Source organism: Meriones unguiculatus, chromosome 6 (genome assembly GCF_030254825.1).
Source record: "Meriones unguiculatus strain TT.TT164.6M chromosome 6, Bangor_MerUng_6.1, whole genome shotgun sequence".
NCBI classification, from domain to species: domain Eukaryota; kingdom Metazoa; phylum Chordata; class Mammalia; order Rodentia; family Muridae; genus Meriones; species Meriones unguiculatus.
In genome coordinates, this window is record NC_083354.1 from 35630967 (window position 1) to 35655515 (window position 24549).

General features: G+C 43.7%; 1 protein-coding gene across 14 annotated transcripts in view; it reads left to right on the top strand.

Annotated features, from left to right (window-relative positions):
* Rbms3 (RNA binding motif single stranded interacting protein 3) overlaps positions 1 to 24549 on the top strand; it is a 1270324-nt gene that overhangs the window by 805917 nt on the left and 439858 nt on the right. For all 14 annotated transcript variants that reach the window (XM_060385100.1, XM_060385099.1, XM_060385093.1 and 11 more), the window contains one exon: positions 18398 to 18456. In XM_060385100.1, coding sequence (XP_060241083.1) covers positions 18398 to 18456 — 59 coding nt within the window. The remainder of the gene's footprint in view (positions 1 to 18397; positions 18457 to 24549) is intronic.

Here is a 24549-nt window from a genome sequence, read left to right on the forward strand (position 1 = left end):
TTCTCAAGTTGAGCTGGAATTTACTTGAGTTTATTTGAACCCAGGATGGCCTTGGATTCACAGTCCTTCTGTTTCAGCTTTGCCAATGCAGACAGCAAGTGTAAGCAAGGATACCTACTTCTGTTTTCATAGGATGACACTCCTTCTGTTCATCAGGTTGATTTTTTTTTTATGACACCTATCCGGCAATGCGTGTTTTCTTGTAATGACTGAATAATACAAGCAGGGAGGGCAGGTCTGGACTCAGGTAGCTCTCAGGAGTAAGCCTGTGCTAGTAACTAGCAATGCTGATGAGAGAAAAATGCTAAGTGAACTATTTCTGGAGCAAACAATAGAACCAACCCTGTGCAGAGAGTCACAGAGAAAGGATGAAAGTTTGGGCTGATAGACTTGCAGTGGAATACTCTCAGGAACTTCTTGTGATCGGGTTTGGCTAGACACAGAGAAGGTAGTGGGAACAGAGAGCAGAGAGGGAAACTAATCTTAGAGCCTCCCCTGACAGTAACAATATGAATAAGGCAATGTGTCCTGAAGGATCAGAGGACTAAGATATTCTCGGAGTCTTTACCGAGATGGTGCTGCAACCCAGATGAGCAAAGCAATATACACCATACTGAAGAGCTTATCACCCTGTGGATAGCACCTGTGATGGACAACCACAGCACAGTTAAGTAAGGGGTGAGCAGAGGGGGGTGAGACAGAGAAAGAGAGAGACACACACAGAGAAACAGAGAGACAGAAAGACAGAGACAGAAAGAAACAGAGTTATAGAGACAGGGACAGAGAGACAGAGACACAGTAAAAGAGAAAGAGAGACAATAAATCAAGATAGTTAATCAAGAACAATGCATTTATCAGTCAGCAATTAGCTTACATAAATTCCTCCCTTTTCTTATTAACACTAACTATAAACAGCTGGTCTTACAGGTCCAAGAGGGACCTTACTACATTAGCAAATATTGCCTAGGTTCCTGTGGGCTGAAGACACTGTATACACCATAAATATACATGAGCCATGGGGTTTCTCCTTAAGCATTATGGGACATGATCTGTGCTTGACTACAAAGGCTCATGTTCACATGTGGGTTTCTAGAAAGTAAGAAAGCAGAGATTTGGGTTGTGAGAGCGAGGATATTGTATCAAGAGAATCCCAGGAGGCCTTGTGGTGGACGTTAGAGTCAAGCTACCATCTATTAAATAAATAAGGGTTCATCAGGTGAAAGAGTCTTAGGAGACTTTCTGTTCTTCCTGGCATGAGGGGGAGAGGTGAGTTTGCCTTGCATTTTCCCTTTGCCCAGGACCTCTCTCAGGTTGCATAAATTAAGAAAGTGTCTAGGGAGTGTTTGTCATGCGAAATACCCATGGAATGAAAGGAATGTGCTGGCTGGATGGTGTGTGCACACCTGCAGTTATAGTGAGAGCAAAGAAAATGCCACAAGTGGCTGATTCTGGAGCTGAGCTAATATTACATTAACTTTGCAGCATATGCTCTCTCTATAAAATTGTGTGTGTGTGTGTGTGTGTGTGTGTGCGTGCGCGCGCGCCTCGTGTGTATCAGTGCCCTCAGAGGCCAGAAGAAGGTAACTGAAGGCCTAGCACTGGAGTTATAGGTAGTTGTGAAAATCCAAAATGGGTACCAGTAACCAAACTGAGCAGCAAGCACTCTGCTGAGCCACATCTCCAGTCTCCTATACCTTTTCCCTTACTTATACTTCACAGAATTATAGCATCACCCTGAAGTTTTTATCAGGCAGTATGTATCATTCCCCAAACAAGTTCCATTTTCTAAGTGAGTGACCAATAGCAGCCTGGGTTGATCCAGAATGCTTCCTAGGTACCCTCTCATTAAGCCATCCCATCTTCCCAGTGAGGGAATTACATACATTGCATGTGCAAGTTTAAATGTTCTGTGTGTAATACAGAAAATCTGTGAAGGTGGTCATTTCATGCGGATGATTGAGCCACGTCATTGAGGTATGTTATTAGGAATCATCTGAATATGCACAGAACCTGTGCTTTCTGGCATAGTTCCACAGCTACCCCTTGTTTGGGGAGGTGCATAGCAGCTTTATCCAATATGGTTCTCACAATTTAATACCAAGAGACTGATGTAGTGAAAAAAAAGGCACATGTTCTCTTCTACTTGAATGCATGTGTGTATGTGTGTGTGTTTATGTATATGTATATGGTACAGGCCTACCTGTGCCACAGCATGCTTGTGGCAGTCAGAGAACAACTTCTGGTGCTGGTTCCATCTTTCCCCCTTGTCTGATACAGGATCTCTCCACCAAGACCTTAGGTAGACCAGCTGGTCCTTAAGTTTCTGAGATCCTACCAGTTCAGTCTCTCATCTCTGCTCTGCAGGCATGCTTGTCACACATCCCTTGCTTACACACTTTGGATTTTAGGTGGGTTCTGGGGATCTGTTAGCCTTGAGCAGCCGGCACTTTTATCCACTGAGTCATCTCCCTTGACTCTGTTTTACACAAATTTGTAATTAAGGAAATTGGTCTTGATTTCATCTCTTTTGATTTATATATGTATTACCTTTAAGAAAAATTAAAAAAAAAAAAAGGTCTCTATGAAACTGCTTCCTTCCTGGTTGTACGGTACTTTGTGTTTTGCCCCTTGTGGGTTCTGAAGTTTTCAAGGAAGCATTTGCATCATTGTGTAAATTAATCACAGAATTGTGTTTTAAATGCTCTAAAACTGAGAAAGACACAACAGACGCCAGGGCATCTTGCTCTTACAGATGAATCTCCCTGGGAACATGTGAGTTCTTTGCCCTGGACCCTCATTTCAACAGTACAACCATGTATGCCCTAAACTCAGCAGCCACCTTAGGGTAGACGAACGTTTCTGGTATACGTCTTCCCCTTCATCTTCCGCCTTCTTCCCTTCCTCCTTCATTTCTGGTTTGTCTTTGTGGATTTAACATACCATGAGCCTTTAAAATAATGAAGACTTGGAAAGCCTTTCTCAGAGGACTGGAGAGATGGCTCAGCACTCTATCACTCTGATAGATGACCCAGGTTCTCCTAGAACCCATGTCAGGTGGCTTACAGCCATTTGTACCTTCAGCTCCAGAAGATCAGACAGCCCTGTCTGGCTTCTGTGGACATACATACACTACCCCTGACACCTACACCTACACACACACACACACACACACACACACACACACACATTTCAAACTAACCAAACCCAACAAACCAAACCCCTCTTTTTCAGTCTGGTCTTTGTGTGGTATTATGCATAACCTTCTTTTCAGATAAAGAGAAGCAAATGTGCTGAATATCAGATATGAGAAAGTGGCATGTTACAATTAATAAGATAGACACCTTACTGCTTTGCAAAATGGGAAATCAATCTTTGTAGGTATGTAGCTGACCCTCCTTGTCTTCTCATCCCATTGTGGAGAATGAGGAGATTGGTATAATGTATGCATTCATTCATTCATTCATTCATTCATTCAGTGAGCATATGGTTCTCCATGTAACAAAAAAATTGTACTCACTCCACCCTTGAAGAAGTCTTCAATGTCTGGATAAGAAATTACACAACAGAGTACAATACAGTAATGATAAAATATTGCATTTTGCTATTACTCCACAACCCATAATCCAATGGAATCTTGACCACAGATGTGTCTGGTGCCCCATTGGATCTGTACTGAAGCTGCATTACCTATTTGGAAAAGTGAGGAAAGGTAGAAAGATGTTAATTGAGTGACAAGGAGGAACAAAGGGTCATGACAGTAGCCATCTTGAATGGAGAAATGAAGCTGGAGAACTCATGCCAGGCTTGGGAGCTACTATTCTGTTAGCAAAACAAAGGATTTTTGAAGACATCTCACACATGTTAGTAGATACAGCAACACCAGCTACCATAGTCATTGGGTGATCGTTGGCAAATGCTACCAACTGAATGGTTTTAAACAGCTATGTAGGCTGCGGAGTTGAAATCAAGACCCTGGCAGATTCCATATCTGGCGATGTCCTTCTCTATGGTTCATAGAATCTTCTTCTGGCTGCATCCTCAAGTGCTGATTGCAAAACTCCCCTTTTATGAGGACACTACTGACAAATGGGACACCCACTGTAACTACCTCTTAAGTACCTAGATAGGTGACTAGGTTTTGAGAGGGGGAAAAAAAAACCAAAAACCACTCAGCCTATAACAAAAAGAGTGCATTCTAAAGTAATGTTCACTAAGCTCTGTGAGTGCTCCCATGTACTGGTACCTGGTAAAGCAGATGAGGTTTTATATTAAATGCTGCTTAGCCTATAGATGTTTCTGCGATTTATAGAATTCAGGCTGTCTTTCTTAAATTGCTGTATCAGCTATCTGTGAGATTGTAGTAGCCTTGTATGTTCAATCCCTCCTGAATATGAGTGTGCTAGAATGGGCTACAGGTAAGCCCTAAACTTCCTGGAAGAGCTAATCTGTTTAGAAGTAAATTCTAATACTCAGTGGTATGAGCAGGCATGTTACTCCTGAAGAATTCGAGTTCTCTTTAGCCTTTCATGTGGGCCAGAGGACAGGCTTTTACCTGGATTTGTTCATTGTGCATAGTGATCAAGGAAATCAAGGAAAGAGACACAGTTAAATGGACCTGAAGGTCAGTACAAGTAACACTACTTAAGAATGGCATGAACTTGGGAAAGCAACCAGTGTATCAGATTTTTTCATCTTTAAAAAGAATGTGAATGAGGGCTGAGATTGTTGCTCACGAGTAGCGGCTTGCCAAGCATGCACTTAGTTCTGGATTAGTCCCCAGCCTCTCACAAACCGGTGTGTTGCTGTGTACCTGAAATTCTGGCCCTTGGCAGGGGGAGTCCAGAAGACCAGAAATTCAAGGTCATCCTTGGTCATCTGGCAAGATTAAGGGCAGCTTGGGCTATAGGAGACCCTTTATCAAAACAAAACAGTGATCAGATCAACCTATTGGGTATGTGTGAGAATTTATAATAAAATACCAAATGGAACCTATCACAGCACAGGTGTGCTATGTCAACTCTGTGTGTGTGTGTGTGTGTGTGTGTGTGTGTGTGTGTGTGTGTGTGTTGGGAGTGGGGGTAGGGGCAGTGGTTATGTCTAGGTATTTCTGCTCTGAAATAGTAGCCTAACATGGGAATGGTGAGATGGCTCAGTGGGCAAAGTGCTTGCCAAAGAGCTGTGAGGTGAGTCTGGAGCTCAGAACCCTCGTAAAAGCTGGTTGTGGTAGCATGCATCGCTCCTTTCCCATTGTTCCCACAGACAGATGTGGGCTGTGGGGGAACAGAGAAAAGGTAGGGGACAGTCTTGTGACTTGTGAATTTCAGGAGTTTCCTAGGCCTTGTAAGTTATGTTTACTTCTGAGATCTTACAGACCCTCTTTCTGGAAGGGGATGTTTCAGTTCTGATAAAATGGTTACATAGCATTTGGCCCTGGCAAAACACGGGCATTTCAGAACAACATTGGAAAAGGGACGAAAGGAAGACCAGAGGGGAGGCAAGGTGATGGCTTAGTCGAGAGGCTGCTGGTATCTTGGCTTGGGCTCTGCAGCCAGACTATTGTGGGTCAGATTTGGATTCCCCTCAGTCTCAGGGAATGTACTTAAGATCCTACTGTCTCATTGTCCTCCTCTGTAGAGTGAAGACACAGATATATCTCCTAGATCATGGGTCCATTGGAATAAAAGTAGATGGCAAATACTTTGGGATAGATTAAGGGAGATTCCCAAACAGTGACCCATGATTTCTCAGAGGCCTTTAAAAGCTCCCAAATCTAAAAGAATGACGTTGGAATTGATATGACGGAACTGGACTGTGACAGAGTGGCCTTGAGGGTGTGGTACCATTCACACTCAGCTGTGCGCGAATCAAGGAGAAGCTGTCAGGCAGTGGGGACCAAGGAATGTCAGGGTCAAGAGGGGGCCAGCCAGCCACAATGACTCTCATGGCCAGTGGCCAGGAAAGAAGGAGGTGGGAAATCATATAGGTGTGCACCAGCAGTCCATGCTGGTGGAAGGTTACGAGGCAAAGGCATCTGGGAATGTAGCATGCAAAAAGAGGCTGAGAAGATGTGAGGTGCAACCAGAGCAAGGTGGAGTGAGTGAAGAACAAACTCCTCATTGGCTCTGAGTTTTGCAATGAGTTAGGAGATTCCGGTGACATCAAATATGAATATCTGAGTTGCTTTCATGCTGAACACTGACTGCATAAGTACAAGGCATGGTTTAGTGAGGGAATGAGAGCAAGGCCAACCTGTTGCACAGTTCGCTGAGAAGTTGAACAAATGCTGTTCATTTTACCTGGATAGCCACTGTGCAAAGTAGAGTTCAGCAATCATATTGTATAGATCAAGAAACGGGACTGAGAGGCTGAGAAATTTGTCTCAGATAAGACTGGGCAGAGAGGCAAATCCATATTATTTGATTCTAATGCCTGGTGCCTTCCCATATTAATTGATCAAATATGAAAGAGAGTTAACATGGGAAAGAGTGGTGTTTAGACAGGGTGAAAATAAAAACAAAAGAAACAGAAGACAAATATCAGGTGGCTGTGACTTTCAGTGCTGTTTACCTGTTTCTCACTGCCATTGGCGAAGGTGCTAGATCCCCCTAGTGTGATTATTGGCTGTAACTGCCAGCACAACCTAGACCCACCCGGGAAGGGAGTCTCAATGAGGGATTGAATACGTTCAGTTAGCCTATTGGCATGTCTCTGAGGGATTATCTTAATTAAATAAATTGGTGGGAGAAGACCCTGCCCGATGTGGGTGGCACCATTCCCTACCAAGGAGTCCTCAGCTATGTGGGTGGAGAAAGCAAGCTGAGCATGAGCAAGCAAGGAAGCGAACATGCATGTATTCATTGCCCTCTGCTCTTGACTGTGGATGTCATGGGACTTGCTGTCTGAAGGGCCTACCCTCACTTCCCCTCAGCAATGGATTGTAACCTGGAATTGAAAGCTGAGACAATCCCTTTCTCCCTCAGGTCGCTGTTTGTCAGGGTAGTTTATCAAGCTACAGAAATGAAGCTAGGGCACCTACTCTACAACCCAGTACACCAATAGTCCCTAAGGTACCGCGTTAGATTTATTAAGCATAAGAATTAGCAACCTTGTGATGCTCTTCTGTTTTTAAAAATTGAAAATATCAGGTGAGATAAAGAGAGTAGAGTAGGCTGTGAGGGGAGATATGCTCAAATTACATATATTCCATGAAAATGGTTTTATGTAACCTTTCATTAAAACAGTGGAGATATGGCTCAGTGGTTAGTAGTTCATAGCACTCCTGCAGATGACTGTAGTTTAGTGCTTCTTCCAGCATATGCATCAGTCAGATCACAGCCACCTTCACTGCAGGGGATCCAATGTCCTCTTCTAGATTTCTACAGACACGCACATACGCACATGCATATACACATGCATGCCCACACACATGCACCCACATACACATTTACACATGCACACACACAGACACACAGGCATGCACAAATACACATATGCACACACACACTGCTTAAAAATAACAAAACAATGAAAAATGAATTGAAGACCCTTTGGGTTGACTATGACTATTTCAGCTTCACATCTGCTTCCAATTAAAGAACTGTTGGAAAAGACCTTCAAAGAAGAGCTAACTCCAATCCTCTCCAAACTATTCTACAAAATAGAAACAGAAGGAACACTAGCAAACTTATTCTATGAGGCCACAGTCACTTTGATACCTAACCCTCACAAGGACCCAAGAAAGAGAACTTCAGGCCAATCTTCCTTATGAATATTGATGCAAAACTACTCCACAAAATACTTACAAACCAAAGCCAAGAACACATCAAAGATATCATCCACCATGACCAAGTAGGCTTCATCCCAGGTATGCAGGGGTGGTTCAATATACAGAAATCCATCAATGTGATCCACCATATTAACAAACTGAAGGAGAAAAAACGAATGATAATCTCTTTAGATGCCAAAAAGGATTTTACAAAATCCAACATCCATTCACGTCTAAAGTCTTGGAGAGATCAGGGATACAAGGCATTTACCTAAACATAGTGAAGACAATATACAGCAAGCCTATAGGCAACATCAAACTAAACAGAGAGAAACTTAAATCAATCCCATTGAAATCAGGAACAAGGCAAGGCTGTCCACTCTTTCCATATCTCTTCAACAAAGTACTTGAAGTTGTAGCTAGAGCAATAAGACAACCAAAAGAGATCAAGGGGATACAAATTGGAAAGGAAGAAGTCAAAGTATCACTATTTGCAGATAATATGATAGTATACATGAGTAACCCCAAAAATTCTACCAGGGAACTCCTATAGCTGATAAACACATTCAGCAAAGTGGCTAGATACAAAATTAACTAAAAAAAAAATTAGTAGCCCTTCAATATATAAAAAAACAAATGGGCTGAGAAAGAAATTAGGGAAACAACACCCTTCACAATAGCCACAAAGGACATAAAGTACCTTGGTGTAACAAGTCAAAGACTTGTATGAAAAAAAAAAAAAAACTTCAAGTCTCTGAAGAAAGAAATTGAAGAAGATATCAGAAGATGGAAAGATCTCCCATGCTCATGGGTAGGCAGGATTAACATAGTGAAAATTGCCATTTTACCAAAAGCAATCTATAGATTCAATGCAATTCACATCAAATCACCAATACAATTCTTTACAGACCTTGAAAGAAAAATTCAGCTTCATACGGAATAACAAGAATAGCTAATAACCAGAATAGCTAAAACAATCCTTTACAATAAAAGATCTTCTGGAGGTATCTCCATCCCTGATCTCAAATTGTACTACAGAGCAACAATAATAAAAACTGCTTGGTACTGGCATAGAAACAGACTGCTGTAGCAACGGAATCAAATAGAAGACTCAGAAATAAACCCACACACCTATGGACACCTGATTTTTTACAAAGATGCCAAAACCATACAATGGAAAAAAATATAGCATCTTCAACAAATGGTGCTGGCCTAATTGGAAGTCCAAATATAGAACAATGCAAAAGACCCATATCTATCACCCTGCAAAAAATTAAAGTCCAAATGGATCAAAGACCTCAACATAAAACCAGATACACTAAATCTTTTGGAAGAAAAAGTGGGGAAGAGCCTTGAATTCATTGGCACAGGAGATAATTTCCTAAACAGAACACCAGTGGCTCAGGCTCTAAGATCAACAATAAATGGGACCTCATAAAACTGAAAAGCTTCTGTAAAGCAAAGGACAGTGTCATCAGAATAAAATGACATCCTACAGACTGGGAAAAGATCTTCAGCAATCCTACATCTGATAGAGTTCTAATATTCAGAATATTTAAAGAACTCAAGAAATTAGACAGCAACAAACCAAGAACTAAGCAGAAAATTCTCAACAGAGGAATATAGAATGGCAGAGAATAACTTAAAGAATTGCTCAGCATCCATAGTCATCAGGGAAATGCAAACCAAAACAACTCTGAGATTGCACCTTACACCTATCAGGATGGCGAAGATCAAAACTTAAGTGACAACACGTGCTGGAGAGGATTTGGAGAAAGGGGAACCCTCCTCCACTGCTGGTGGGAGTGCAACCATGTACAACCACTTTGGAAATCAATTTGGCGCATTCTCTGAAAATTGGGAATAGCACTACCTCAAGATCTAGCTATACCAATCCTGGGCATATACCTAAAAGATGCCCCACCATTCAATAAGGACATTTGCTCAACTATGTTCATAGTAGCTTTATTTGTAATAGCCAGAATCTGGAAACAACTTAGATGTCCCTCAATGGAGAAATGGATACAGAAATTGTGGTACATCTACACAATGGAATACTACTCAGCTATTAAAAACAATGAAATCATGAAATTTACAGGCAAATGGTGGGATCTAGAAGAGATCATCCTGAGTGAGCTAATCCAGAAACAGAAAGACAGGCATGACATACATTCACTTATAAGCGGATATTAGCCTTATAATATAGGACAGCCATCTACAGACCTAAAGAAGCTAAACACTAAGGAGGACCCTATGGATGATGCTTAAAGCTCATTCACAATGGTAAAAAGGATAGACACTGGAAGTGGTGGAAGGTAAGAAACAGGATGGAAGCCTACTCTAGAGGGTCTTCTGAAAGGATTTACTCAAGAGGGGATCGAAGCAGATGCTTAGACTCAGGGTCAAACTTCTGGCAGAGTGCAAGGAGTCTTATGGAGGAAGAGAGGGATGGGTTTAGAGCGACATGGAGGGGACAGGAGCCCCACAAGAAGACCAACAAAACTAAAACATCTGACCCCAGGGGTTCCTGCATTGACTGATGCACTTATAGAGGACCATGCATGGAGAGGACCTAGACCCCCTGCTCAGAGGTGGTCCATTGGCAGCTGAGTCTCCATGTGGATTTCTGAGGGAGGGGAGCAGGGACTGCCTCTGTCATGAACTCAGTCGACTGTTCTTTGGATCATTCGTCCCTGATGACGTAGCCTTGCCAGGCCACAGAGGAAGAGGGTCCAGGCAGCCCTGATGAAACTTAGCATGGTATAGGCAGATGGCAATAGTGGAGAGCGCCCCCTTTCAGTGGACTAGGGGAAGGGAATGAGGGGAGAGGCAGGGAGGGTGGGGCTGGGGGAGTTAAGGGGGGGCTTTAATCAGAATATATAACGAATAAATTGTGAAGAAAAAATTTAAAAAAGAACTGATTGAAATACTGCACAGTTAATAATTATAATGTGTGCCAGTTTCTCCCGGTATCCCATCCTAATTCAGTCAAACTGTTAGCTGTCCACTGTTATTTTAGGTGAAGGAAGAGTGTCACCTGCACAGCGTCTGTGCTTCCTTTGTCTTTCTTCCTAAAATCATCTGCAAAGGAATGTCAGAGCAGCTGAGCCTGTGCTGGAAGCTGTCATTGTATTGGCGAAATGATGAATCACACGGAGTGAAAACTGAGTAAGGAGAAGGTTTGTTTGGGGCTAGAGAGATAGCTCATATGGTAAAGTACTTGCTTGCAAGGATGAGGACCTGAATTTGATCCCCCAAATCCACATAAAAGCATCTGGCTCTTGCATCCACTTATGTTCCCAAGGCTGGAGAGCAGGGATGGAGACAAACCTCCCTGGAGCTCACTGGCCACCAGACGAGTGAGACCTTTAGCCTTGTTTTAGGTACTCATGCATACACATGTGTGTCCATGCAAACATGTACTCCCCCCCCAAAAAAAAGTTCATTGTTTTTCAACATGGTCTATTATTTAAACAAAAGAGCAGGTTTTTTCAGTTTAAAACATGGGACAGCAAATATCTTCTAGACATTCCGTTGATGGTGACTTATTTGACTCCCCGGCAGGGGGGGGGGTTGCCTTTCCTCAGACAGAACTCCAGATCCTTCCCTCTAGCACTTAGCCATCCTCTCCACACGGGCCTCATCTTGACGCAGTGGAGGCAAGAAGGCTGCCCAGACAGACGTCTCTGCTAGAAGACTGCTGCTAGTTCGGGAATTCTTTATTCCTCCATCAAATATCATTTCACTTTTCTCTGATCATTTGCTAAGATCTCCTTCTCCTGCATAGTCAGCATAGACCCCTTTCGTGAGCCCTGGAATGGTGCCGAGTAGGTTTCATACTGCTGTCACGAGGGTGTGTTGTCAATGAGCAAAATGTCAGTGGGGTCCTAGGGCTGAGCAGCCCATTGCTCCATGCTCTGTGGACAACCTTCCTATCTGTAGGTATCTGCCTTCTCCCTGGAGTCCCGAGGGATGGGAGTGGGAAGTGTTCTCAGCTTGGTTCCTGTTTGGAGCCCTGGCTCTGCGGGTGGACACCATCAGCCTGAACCTCTCCAGGGACCTTCTGAAAGTGCAGAGTCTGCAGTTCTGTGCCGCATGTCCTGAGGCAGGCCTTCCACTCACAGGCCCAGCCCATCAGTGCTCACTACTTCCCTGTGGCATTTGGGTAGGTAGGCACTGGAGTTTGGGGACCAGTTTGTTATCGTTAGTTAGATGGGTCAAATTGAGAGTGCAGAATTTTGCTTCTGTAATGGTATATACTAAACGGTGGTTCTGCTAGCAGGATGGAAATAATGCTGTGATAGTAGCATACATGCCTGGGAAAGAAGCATGCTTTATCTTTGTTTATTCACGTCTAAGATACAGAAAATCTTCTCTGAACCAGTGAAGTGGACGGGTGGGTAAAGGTTCTTGATGCCTGAGGACTTCAGTGTGATCATTTGGACCCTCAGAGTGGAAGGAAGGAACTGATTCAATCACCCTGTCCTCTGACATCCGCATGCAAACCATGATGCACACATGCAAGCACACACACACACAAACAGACACACACTAACACTCATGCATGAGTACAGGCACGCACACACAAACCTTATGTAAATGTAATGTAATATAAATTAAAAAATAAATACTATTTCTGGCTATCAGAATGTTTCCTCTTTTCAAATACATTCTTCTCCCAAGAACTCTGCGTCAGTTTCCACTTCTAGGTGTTCTGTTATGTGTTTCCTATAGGGAGTATTTGAAGGAGGAATACTGTCCAGTGAGTCCCCTTGGTTCCCTTTCCTTCCCCCAAACAAGCAGCCCCAGCGGAAGAGGTAATTGTTGGATTAGTGTGTTACTGTTGCCATAGTGAAATGTTACATTAGATGGATGGACGAAAGTGTATTTCTTCCCAGACTTATGTGCTGAGACCAAGCTATGTGCAGGCATGTTTCTAAGGTGGTCTCTCTGTGGTTTGCACAGTTGCCTGTACATTCTCACATCCTTCGTCTGTGCCTGTCTCAATCGTATAAAGGTCAACCCACCTGCCTTCTTTCCTACCTTAATAGTCTCTTTGAAAGACCCTATCTTCTACCTCCATGGCTTCCCGACAGTCTGGGGGTGAAGATGCTGATGGCCTCACTTGGAGGGAAATGTTATTTGTCCTGTCATAATTAGGTATGCCCTTGGCCATTTTGTGGCTCAAACTAGTCAATTATTCAAAATATGAATTTTTAACAACTTGAACATTCTGGTATTTATGTGTATTTGCGTGTATCTGTGTAGATTTATATGCACCAAGGAGGCACATAATAGTTAGGCATCAGATCCCTTGGAACTGAACATAGAGGCCTTATGAGACACTGTCTGGGACCCAAATACGGGTCCTCTGCAAGGACAGCAAGTGTGCTAAACCACTTAGCCAAGGCCCCTGCTCCCCAAACATGCATTTTTTGTGGATGTGTGCTGGAAATGTGGCTGGGGCTGTCCATCACGGGCTGGTCCCTCTCACATTCCAAGCAGGCCCCTCCACCTACAGACACATTCCATTAGCGCCCCTCAATGCCAAAGAGAAAATGAACGAGCCACCCAAGAAGCAGGCAAAAAAAAAAAAAATCACATTTGCTAAATGGATAGTGTTTCATCCATTAAATGAATGTGATACCTTCTTTGCGTCTGGTCTCCATACAGAAGGCATGTGAAAAATGAGTTAGCCGGGAGTTAATTGACTGCGGAGACTCTATCTTTAGTCTCTTGCCTGTTTTTTTTTTTTTTTTTTTGGAATTAATATACACAGTGGGTGATATGGTGAAGGATTCAAAAATAAATTCTCTGTAGAAACATCCTACCAATTTGATGTCTTAATAATGTATGAAGAGCAAACCCATAATAGCAGTTATTTTCCCTTCAACTTTGGCAAATAAGAAACCTTTAGTTTAAATCGGGCTTGTGTGCAAAACAATGAAGTGTGTCAACAAATATAGGCTGAGGTAGATGCAGTGTAAGACAAAGGATAAATGCCAGAGAAGAACTGGGTGTTCCCTTTACAAATTAAATGTGTGTATTCAGATGCTCGTGTAAAATGAGTTTAGGAAGTAGTAGTCAACACAGGAATTTTCTCTTGAATTAGGTGTGTCTGTGTGGGGCTGTGTGCATGAGTGCAGGTGCCCAAAGAGTCCAGAGATGTAGGTTCTCTGTGAGGCCAGAGTTGCAGGAGGTTTTGAGTTGCCTAGGTGCTGAAGACCGAGGTTGGGTCCTCTGCGAGAGCAGTGTATACTCTGTGCTGCCGAGCCATCCCTCCAGCGCTGCTGGTTCCTGCTTTAAAGAGGCCCCAGAAGGTAAGGAAAGTGGTGTGTGAAGCCTGGCTGAACTGGGCACTTCACAGCCGCGTCAGTAGTTGGTAAACAGGTGCACACAAGGTGGAGTGCTTCCAGAGTGTCCCCGCAGGGCTGTTAGGGGACCATTGACCTGGGCTACAGGGAAGGCCACACGGAAAGGATTACACTCTAAGCTTCTCTGGCTCGGTTTATTTATTTCCACCAAGAGTTTAAGCCCCCTGCAAAAGCCCGGGGTGGATGCTATTTTATCTCCTCTTGCTGTAGGAAATGAAGGGATGGAGAAGGGAATTGGATTTGCCGGAGAGCTCCTGGAGCCGGCAGGCTCGTGGGACCCTCTTCCGCTGTCTTTTTCCAGGCATTACTTAGTGACATGGCCACATCATCTAAGGTCAGGTTTTGTCTTCCACTTGTGGGTGGCAGAGCTGCAGAAAATCTTTGCAGAGACTTAAATCTTGATCTAAACCTTAAGAAGAGGAGGTAAGTTTACAGTTAGCCTTGATCTTAAAACATCAAAAGACATAGTTTTTCACCTGTCTACTGGTGTGTGTGTGTGTGTGTGTGTGTGTGTGTGTGTGTGTTTGTGGGCAGAAGAGTGGGTGTGCTTAAAGTGGCTTGGGCCTTTAGAGAAGTAGCATGGAGTCTGATGATATAGCTTCCAGGTGGAGTGCTGGCCAAGCAGGCCCAGGGCAGCCTTCCACCATGTCCTCAACGCAGGCGGAAAAGAAGAACTTGAAACTGGCCTCAACTCTACTGCGTGTAACAGTTGTTGACTCTGTGGAGAATACCACAGCAGCCATGCAGAAAGGACCTGTTTGTCAATACAAGCAGTCAGATGTGAACTGTGACCAGCACCCAGTGAATACTGTCTCAGGTGTTTCCCAGAAAACTCGGTGATGTAATTGTTAATGCAGTGCCTTATCTCTGAGCCCAGGAATGACATTCGTGCAACCCTGCTATATGTGCGTATGCGTGTGTTTGTGTGTATATACTCGTGTGTGGGCACATGCTTGTCCATATGTATGTGACTTGGGAAGCATCCAGGTTCTGCTGTTTCTGGCTTTTGTTGCACTGGAAAGCTGCGCCTGGGAGTGTAACTAGAATGTATGGTCAACAACAAGTGTGCTTTACATTTTTCTTAGACAGAGCAAGGACATTAAAGAAAAACAGAGAGAGAGAGAGAGAGAGACAGAGACAGACACATGTATTCACGCGCGCGCGCGCACACACGCGGACACACACACACACACACACACACACACACACAGACTGGCTGTCACAGGCATCTGAGTGCTATCAACACAGTATGCAGCAGTCTAAGTGTGCTGTCATTAGATGTGATTCGGTGGGAGGTGCACTCATTTCTAATTGTGTCTTCACTAGATTTAAAATTTGAAGGTACTTCTGGAAAAAGGATATTGTAGAACTATCTTAAGAAACCAATTAAGCGGGGCGAGCAAGACGGTTCAGGGGCTAAGAGCACTGGCTGCTCTCGTAGAGACAGGATCTAGGCTTGGTTCCAGCACACACTCAGTGGCTCATAGCCACCTGTTCCAGGGGGGTCTGATGCCCTCTTTTGACCTCCACCCTGACCATGCACACACCTGGAGAACAGACACACCTGTAGACAAAATATTTGTATAATAAAAATAAATAAAGGTATGGAATCATAGAAAGATAATCAGATGGTGTATTTTTTTAAACTTCTTAAAAAAAAGAAACTAAGGAGAATTTTTATCTTAAGGGTTCTGTCTCTGTTGCACATTAATTTTAAATGTTTGAGCTCTGTGTGTGTGTGCGTGTCTGTGTCTTTCTCTCCTTCCCTCCCTTTCTCCTTCTTTTAATCTCTTACATATTGTGTTACTATTACTTTTCATCAAAATGACATTTTTATTGCTTTTCCTTTTCTTCCTCTTCTTCTCCTATTTCTTTTTTTTAAATCATCACAAACATTTTTCCAAGCACCTGTTTGCCTGAGCAGCCACCCGTCTGGGTAGCTGATATCACATATATCTAGCAAGCATACCTCTGAGTAGCTGATATCACATGTATCTAGGGAGCACCCGTCTGGGTAGCTGATAGGACTCCTGAAACTCTCTCCTCTGACGATAGCATTTAAGTATGACAGTATATTTCACTGGCCATTTTCTGTGAAGATCTCTGCAAACACCAGGGCTGGCCACCTAACAATCCGAATGAGGCAGGCAAGAAGGAAACCAGTTCAGCATGACTCAGTAGCCGGTGCTGGGTTCCAGCTTTGAAAGTTTGCAGGCAGTTTGTTTTAGACATATTTAAGTACAGCGAAGACTCGAAACACTTCCTAGTGTGACACAAGGAGGCCTAATTACATCAAACATTTTCTTAAAATACTTTCTCTGTGAGGATGGGCTTTAAAGATAGGCTCCACATGTTACCTTAAGGGCCTGGCGAAGAATCTGGTGTGGTCTCCGTCATACAGACACTGCATAGGTCATCTGGGCTGTTAGCCATCTCCAGTCATAGCTGTAGGAGTTTGGGGAGCAAGGAGTTGGGGTAGCCATACAGATAGTGCAAAGGCAACCTAGACTCTTTAGTATCTGCAGTCTTGCTGTGGGAGCTTTGTATAGACAGGCTCTACAGAGAGTGAAAGTGTTACGTAGATTCCTAGCCACCTCCCATGCCAGCCTTCAGGGTGGATAGGTTATATATCTTTTCCTTTGAAAAGACAACTCTGCATTTTTAACATTCCTGGACCCTCTAGTGCTTTCTGTGAACATAAGGACCTTTGTGCTCCCCCCCGCCAATATCCCCAGACAGAAAACTTGAAGATGAAATAGATATATTATGGGAACAGGTGCAGTGGAGGAAAACGAATACGATCAAAATGTATAATATGAAAACAATTGTTTTAAAGAAAGTAGAGAATAAAAATGAAGGCTGCGTAGGTAGCAATGGCAGAATGGTAGCCCAGCATGCACAGGAGAGCCTCAAGGTTTCTTGCATTATTAAGGGTATCCTGAACTTGTGGTTCTCCTGCCAACACTTGGCATGACAGATATGCACCACCTCATCTAGCTTATGCAATGCAGTTCTGGGGATCAAACCCAGGGCTTTGTGCCTGCCAGGTTAAGGAGTCTGTACAGCTCGTTCTCATTGACAACTGAAAACTTCATGGACTGGTCCTCCATGGAAATCACTTGAGAGAGCAATGTGAAGAATGACTACCGTAGAGGCAGCTACTCTGTTTTTCACAGTGCCCTTGGCACTCCGGGAAAACTCATCAGCCCTCAGAACAACTGTGCAAGGGAGACAGTGTATACAAGCATTTCACCTGTGTGCGTTGTCTGTGCACCACAGGTGTCCCCGAAGAGGGGGTAGATCCTCTGGGACTGGAGGTACAGGGCTTTGTGGGACACCACATGGGTGCTGGTCTCAAACCATGATCTTCTCTGCAAGAGCAACCAGTGCCCTCAACCACTGTGCTATCCACACAGCCCTCAAGTCATTACTAAAATATGGCTATCAAGATCAGCATGCAAGCTGAAAAGATGCCATGAACTCAGATGGCTTCCCCAGGCAAACAGAGCCAGGTGGAGCTGAGATCTGAGCCAAAGCAAGTGCTGCATATAGGTTACTCATTTAGCTAGACATCGGCTTTCTGCTGGACCTCCCCTGAACATAAAGCTGAATTGATACATATACATTATATTATTGTTGTTGTTGTTATTTTTAATTCAAGGCTGACCTTGAATTCCCTGTATGGCCCAGATGACCCTGAATGCTTAATCCCTCTGCCTCCACCTCATCTGCTGAGACTGCAGAAGGGCATCAGCATATCTGGTTAATGGGTTGCTGGGGACCAAATCTAAGGCTCTTTCCATGCCAAGCAAATGCCCTCCCCAGTGGAACTAAACCCCCAGCCTGCAACTTTGTCATTTTACAGAGGAAAATGTGGAGGCTAGGAGGTGTCGGGCTAAAGGGAGCAAGATGCCAGCAGACGGCTGAGTGAAAATGGGACACAAATCCTAGCCTAGGGGTGAGGCTCACACTTTACTCTGGAGATCCATAGGTGGCTTTGAACTTTGGTTCCCTCTTTTGGACACCTGTGCCAGCCCGATGGGGGTATTCCTGTGGGCACAGCCCAGAGCTTATCTACAGAAATGGAGTCCTGAGATAGCTCCACCTGGTGTGAGAATGGAGCTCACCCTCCCAGGTGCACCCCTGCTCTATAGTGTGTGCCCCAATGTTCATGAAGGTCATGTGAGTGTCTTCACTGGGTTTCAATAACATAGAGCTTTGTTCTCTCTCTCTCTCTCTTTCTCTCTCTCTCTTGCAGGTATGGGAAAATTGTATCCACAAAGGCAATTCTTGACAAGAATACGAATCAATGCAAAGGTAGGTGTGAACTTCCCCTACCCTAAGTGCTTGTCTGTACCTTTGGTTGATGGCACCTCCACCACTGAGCGTGCAGCTGATGGCGTGCAGCTGACGGCCAGCCCACAGGATGGTGTCAGTGCTTTGATGGGTTGTATTTCTGCTAACATTGCTCATTAATTTTTTCATTAACAAACAAAATGAAAATCACAAATCAGGACAAGTATCAAATTGCTTCAACAGAAAACTAAATTGCCTTCTAACAACATCGGGTTGGCCTGATTTGAATGATATTATCAATGATACAAATTGATTTCCTATATAAAGATGAGGTGCACTGGGGAAAATGGTCCCAGGCAAACCATGCTTTAATTTCTCTGTTCTTCAGAGCTCTAGCAGGATTTGTTGACTAGGAATGACTTTAATGATGGGCCAATTGTATCTACGCTTTGGCTATAAATACCTCACAAGATTTCAGGATGTTATTAAGTCAGGCTTTTTCTCTCTTCTCCCTGCTGGAAATATTTCAGAAATCATTTGACAATGGCTGTGGCTTATGTTTCTTCGTGTCTGGAATCCCACACGATGTTTAAAGGTTACATTAAATTATTTGCATAATCTTCATGGCCACTGCTACATGATTTGGTTCTGACTGGGAAATTAGAATCTTCTTGTCTCATATATTATCTCTTGCCCTTAATCTGGTATTCATTATAATACTGAAATCAAGCACTGTGGATGAGCCAAAGAGAATATGTGCAAGTTTTAGCAAAGGCCATTCATGTACTCCTGACTTTCACTCATGAACCCTCCCTTTCTGGGTACTGGTAGTCACATTCATTTCAGGAGCTTTGCAAAGAAAGTGTTTCCATCATGGATGAGTTAGGAGTACATCAGGCACAAGACATAAAATACTTCTTGAAAGTTCTGTCTCTAAATAGTTTTAACTTGTAGTTGAAAAGAGACTAATCCTAAAATGACCAAGAATGGATGCCTGCCTGCTATCCTAGCACCTGGGAGACAGAGCTGGGGTCCTCTAGGCAAGCTGGGTAACTAGCCTAGCTGGATCTGTGAGCTCTGGGGGAAAGTACCTGAGGAAGACACCAAGACACACACCTCTAGCTTCTACATGTGTGCACATGCACAACCCCACATGCCCCCCGCCCCCACGATAATTCTGACATCTTCGGTAGGACCGCTGTGGTTCTGGCCTCACTATGAGACTGCGAGAGAGGTTCCACAGTCAGAAGTCACTGCGGAACCCCGTGGAGGAGAACATTCCTTTCTTGGGAATAAAATTATGAAAGAAGGAAGGAAGGGATGGCCAGAAAAGCAGGATGCTCAGGAGGAAGATTTTCTGACCGATTATTGTATATGCCCTTGAAGTTGTTATGTGAAGTCACCCCAGGGAAGGTTCCGGTAGACACTGGGAAGGGACACAGAATTTTAGAGATGTATAAAACTGTATCTGTTAGATCTTAGTAATTAAGAGCACTTACTGCTCTTGTAGAGCACATGAGTTCAGTTTCCAGAACCAACATAGTATCTCACAAATGTAACTCTAGTGCCAGAGTATCTGATGCCCCCTTCTGGCTTCTGTGGGCATCGCACAGATGTGGTGCACATACATACATGCATACATACACATAAATGTGGGCAAACTACTCAAACACATAAAATAAAAAGAAAATTTTAAATAAAGCAAAGTGAAATTGTATCCTGTGTACAACATGGACCTCTTCTTATTAGTAGTCATTTGTGGCAATCATACTTTGATTTCTAGGTGTATTTCAGAAAAAAAAATGGGTGGAAGTGAATTATTGGTTAGGGAGGAGGGAAGATTGTCTATCATCTATCTATCTGTAGATCAATATATTTACATATAAATACATAAATCAAAGGGAGGAAGTGATGATGGTGGCACACTGGTTCCTAACTGCTATAGAAGGGTGGGGTCCCTGAGGGCCTTCAGAAGTGTTTACCAGTAGACAGGATGAGGGAGAACAATTATATCTGAGGAAAACCACTGATGATTGCTAACGATGGCCATGGAAGGTGGTGGAGGGGTAGAGAGGAGATCAGAGTTGGCCAAGGAGTAAAGACGTGATTAGCCAGACACGGATAGGAGCAGAGAGGAGTATCAGAGACCTCCCAGAGACCAGAAAGGGAAATGAGGACAAGGCCAGAAAAAGAACCTGATTGAGAAGACTCTGTGAAGAAAATAAAGGGATTCATATTGGAGGATTATAACCCGTAGTAGAGAAGAGGGGTTCTCTTCTCTACTAAAGAATCTAAGTCAGACACTCTAAATATCGGTGGGAGGGAGGCTTTACTCACAGGTCCTATGGGAGGAGAGTGTGGGACAAAAGCAAAAGAAATAAATAAAATCTCAAACTTGAAGTACAGAAGAGATGGCTCGGGGATTAAGAGCTCTTGATACTTCTGCAAGGACCTGAACTTAAGAAAAAAAAAATTCCCATCACCAAATTGCTGGGGTGAACACAACAGCCTGTATCCCAGCTAGAGGGTATCTGATGTCCTCTTCTTTCCTCTGTGGGTGTTTGCATGCTTATGCACACACATATACATAAGCATAAACAAGAACTATTAAAAATTCAAGCTTAAGAGGGCGATAAGAGAAGTAGTATTCACAGGACAAGTTCGGCAGCCGTGAGGTGCAGGAAAATGACAGCAGTTTACGGTGATAGCTTATGTGCACTCCAGTAGCAGACACAGCAGGCCGGCATCCATTGCTGCAGTGAACAAGTCCATGTCCATCGTCCCCTCAGTGCTGCCTGCAATTAGCAAAGCCTTTTAGGGAAGCCCTTGAGGAAAGAGCAGCAAAGGGCACAACTTTGATATGATTATGACACTCAAAAGATTTTCTCGAATACTTTTTTCAAACCTGTCTTCCAAACTGCACATACAGAAACTATGAAAAAAAAAAAAAAGAAGTCTAGCTTCCGAGGCACAGAAAACTGTTACATAGCTATTAAAATAGGGAATCAGTGTCAAGCCTGGGAAACATTTATGGCATGAGGGGAAGTCAAAACAAGAAGGATATAAACGAGTGAGCGCCTCTGTATGGAACACCTTGGCAGCTGTGGTGATGGCGGCCGTAGAGTCTTCCTGCTCAGGTGGACTTGCCTCTCAGTTGCCCCGAGTGTGGCTGAGGCTCAGCCTTAGTGTCACTGCACCCCGTGGGATGATAGCAGGAAGGGCCTGTTCAGGATGTGGTGATGGCAGACAGTATGGCACCACAGTACTGCATATGACGTCACATACAATCTAACAGCTTTTTAATTTTTATCTGTGTTTTGTGTACATATGTGTGCACGTGTGTACACATGTGCATATACCGGGTATCTTGACTGCTCTCCTTCTCATTCCTGATCCAGGACTCTCACACATCTGTAGCCCACTGGTTCGGCTAGACTGGCTGGCCAGCAAGCCCTAAAACCATCCTGTCTCTGCCTTTCCAGCGCTGGGATTACAGGCATGGTGACATTCACATGGGTTCCAGAGACATGACCTCAGCTACTCTTGTTTGTACAGCAATTGCTTTACCCAGTGGCCATCTCTCCTGGCCAGGGAGATAGCAATATTTTTGTTTGTCTGTCTGTTGCATGTATATATGTGTGTTATGTATATGTGCATGTTTGCATGTATGTGGACACATGTATGTGCGTGTGAACCTGTGTGTGCTTGTTTACAGAGGTCCAAGGCTGATGTCAGGAATCTTCCTTCACTGCACTCCACTTTACTCACTGAGGTGAGGCCTCATAATTAAACACACGCAGCTCCCTGGCCAGGTTTCTTGGGAGTATCTTTTCTCCTCTCTCTTAGTGCTGCAATTACTGTTGGGTAGCCACCCCCACCTGTGGGTTTTAGATCTGGTCCTTACACCTGGACAGCAAGTTCTTTTATTATTATTATTATTAATTAGTTTATTCACTCTGTATCCCCTCTGTAGCTCCCTCCACCATCCCCTCCCAATCCCACCCTCCTGCCTCCTTTTCCACCCATTTCCCTCCCCAAGTCCACTGATAGGGGAAATCTTCCTCTCCTTCCCTCTGACCCTAGCCTATCAGGTCTCATCAGCAGGACTGGCTGCATTGTCTTCCTCTGTGTCCTGGTAAGGCTGCTCCTCTGTCTCAGAGGGAGGTGATCAAAGAGCAAGCCAATCAGTTCACATCAGAGACAGTCCCTGTTCCCATTACTATGGAACCCACTTGAACACTGAACTGCCATGGGCTACCTCTGTGCAGGGGTTCTAGGTTATCTCCATCAATGGTCCTTGGTTGGAGTATCAGTCTCAGGAAAGACCCCTGTGCCCAGATTTTTTGGTTCTGTTGCTCTCCTTGTGGAGCTCTGGACAGCAAGTTCTTCACCCACCAAGGCCAAGCCCAGCGTCATGAAGGAAAACAAATGTAGTTCTGTCAGTGAAGGACGACAGCTGCTATTCTTATTTTAATATTTATTTCAATCTATTTTGTAGTATTTTCAGAAAAAAATACAGCTCCCAGGACAATTCAGCTGATCTCAATGTTTTATTTTTTCCATTTCATTTTATATACATGTTTGAGTGTCTTGACAGCATGTCTGCTCACCGTATGCATGCAGTACCCACAGATGCCAGAAGAGGGCATCAGATCCTCTGGGACTGGCGTTACTGAGGTTTGTGGGTCTCCATGACTGGTGAGAATCCAAAGTGGAAGATGAATCTTCCTCTGTGGCCTGATAAGGCTGCCTTTCTCTCAGGGGGAGGTGATCAAAGAGCCAGACACTGAGTTCACGTCAGAGACAGCCCCTGTTCCCAGTATTAGGAACCCACTTGGAAACTGAGCTGTCACGGGCTACATCTGAGCAGGGTTTCTAGGCTCTCTCCATGCATGGTCCTTGGTTGGAGTATCAGTCTCAGGAAAGACCCTCGGGCCTAGATTTTTTGGTTCTGTTGCTCTCCTTGTTGAACTCCAGTCCTGTCCAGGACTTTCTATCTCCCCCTTCTTTCATAAGATTCGCTGAACTCGGCCCAAAGTTTGGCTAGGAGTCTCAGCAACTGCTTTAATACCCTGCTGGGTAGAGTCTTTCAAACGTCCTCTGTGGTAGGCTCCTGTTCTGTTTTCTCACTTTTCTGATGTCTATCCCATTTGCCTTTCTGAATGAGGCTTGAACATTTTACCCAGGGTTCTCCTTTTTTATTAGCTTCGTAGGTGTACAGATTGTAGTTTGATTATCCTATATTATATGTCTAATATCCTCCATTACTGGTGGGAATGTAAATTTGTGCAACTACTTTGGAAATAAATCTTGTGCTTTCTCAGACAATCAGGATATTAAGATCCAGCTATATACCACTCTTAGGCATATGTCCAAAATATGCTCAAGTATACAACAAGGACATTTGCTCAACCATGTTCATAGCAGCTTTATTCATAATAGCCAGAATCTGGAAACAACCCAGATGTCCCTCAATGGAGGAACGGATACAGAAATTGTGGTACATTTACATAATGGAATACTACTCAGCAAATAAAAACAAGGAAATCATGAAGTTTGCGGGCAAATGATGGGAACTAGAAAAGATCATCCTGAGTGAGGTATCCCAGAAGCAGAAAGACACACATGGTATATACTCACTCATAAGTGGAACCCATATTCTTAACCAGTGAGCTATCTCCCCCAGCCCAGAGCTAGTTTGAATTTTGTCTATATTTTGGCTACTCTATAATACCTCAGAAACTGGTGGGCATACATTATTTTGTTTTCTCAAGTAATGTCAGGGGCAATTGAGATTGAAGAAGATGCTGCAGTTTGTTGCTTTAGCAATAAGCAGAGTTGAGTCCTCCATGCCCACTTGCTTAAGAAAGAGCTGAAAGTGTGGGAGGTGTCTGGGTTTTGTTTTTAAAGGACTAAGATCATGGAGGCGGTCATTAGAGGACACAAATTGGATTTAATCTTCACTCAGACACTTGGTTTTCAGTTATTTAAACCTCCCCTCTTGCCGGAGGCTAGGCAATCAAAACAGACTTCTCAGAAGACAAGGATTTATTTATTTCTGTCTTTTAAAGATATAGTCGGCTTTCACAGGCTGAAGGCCTTCATGTTTTGAAA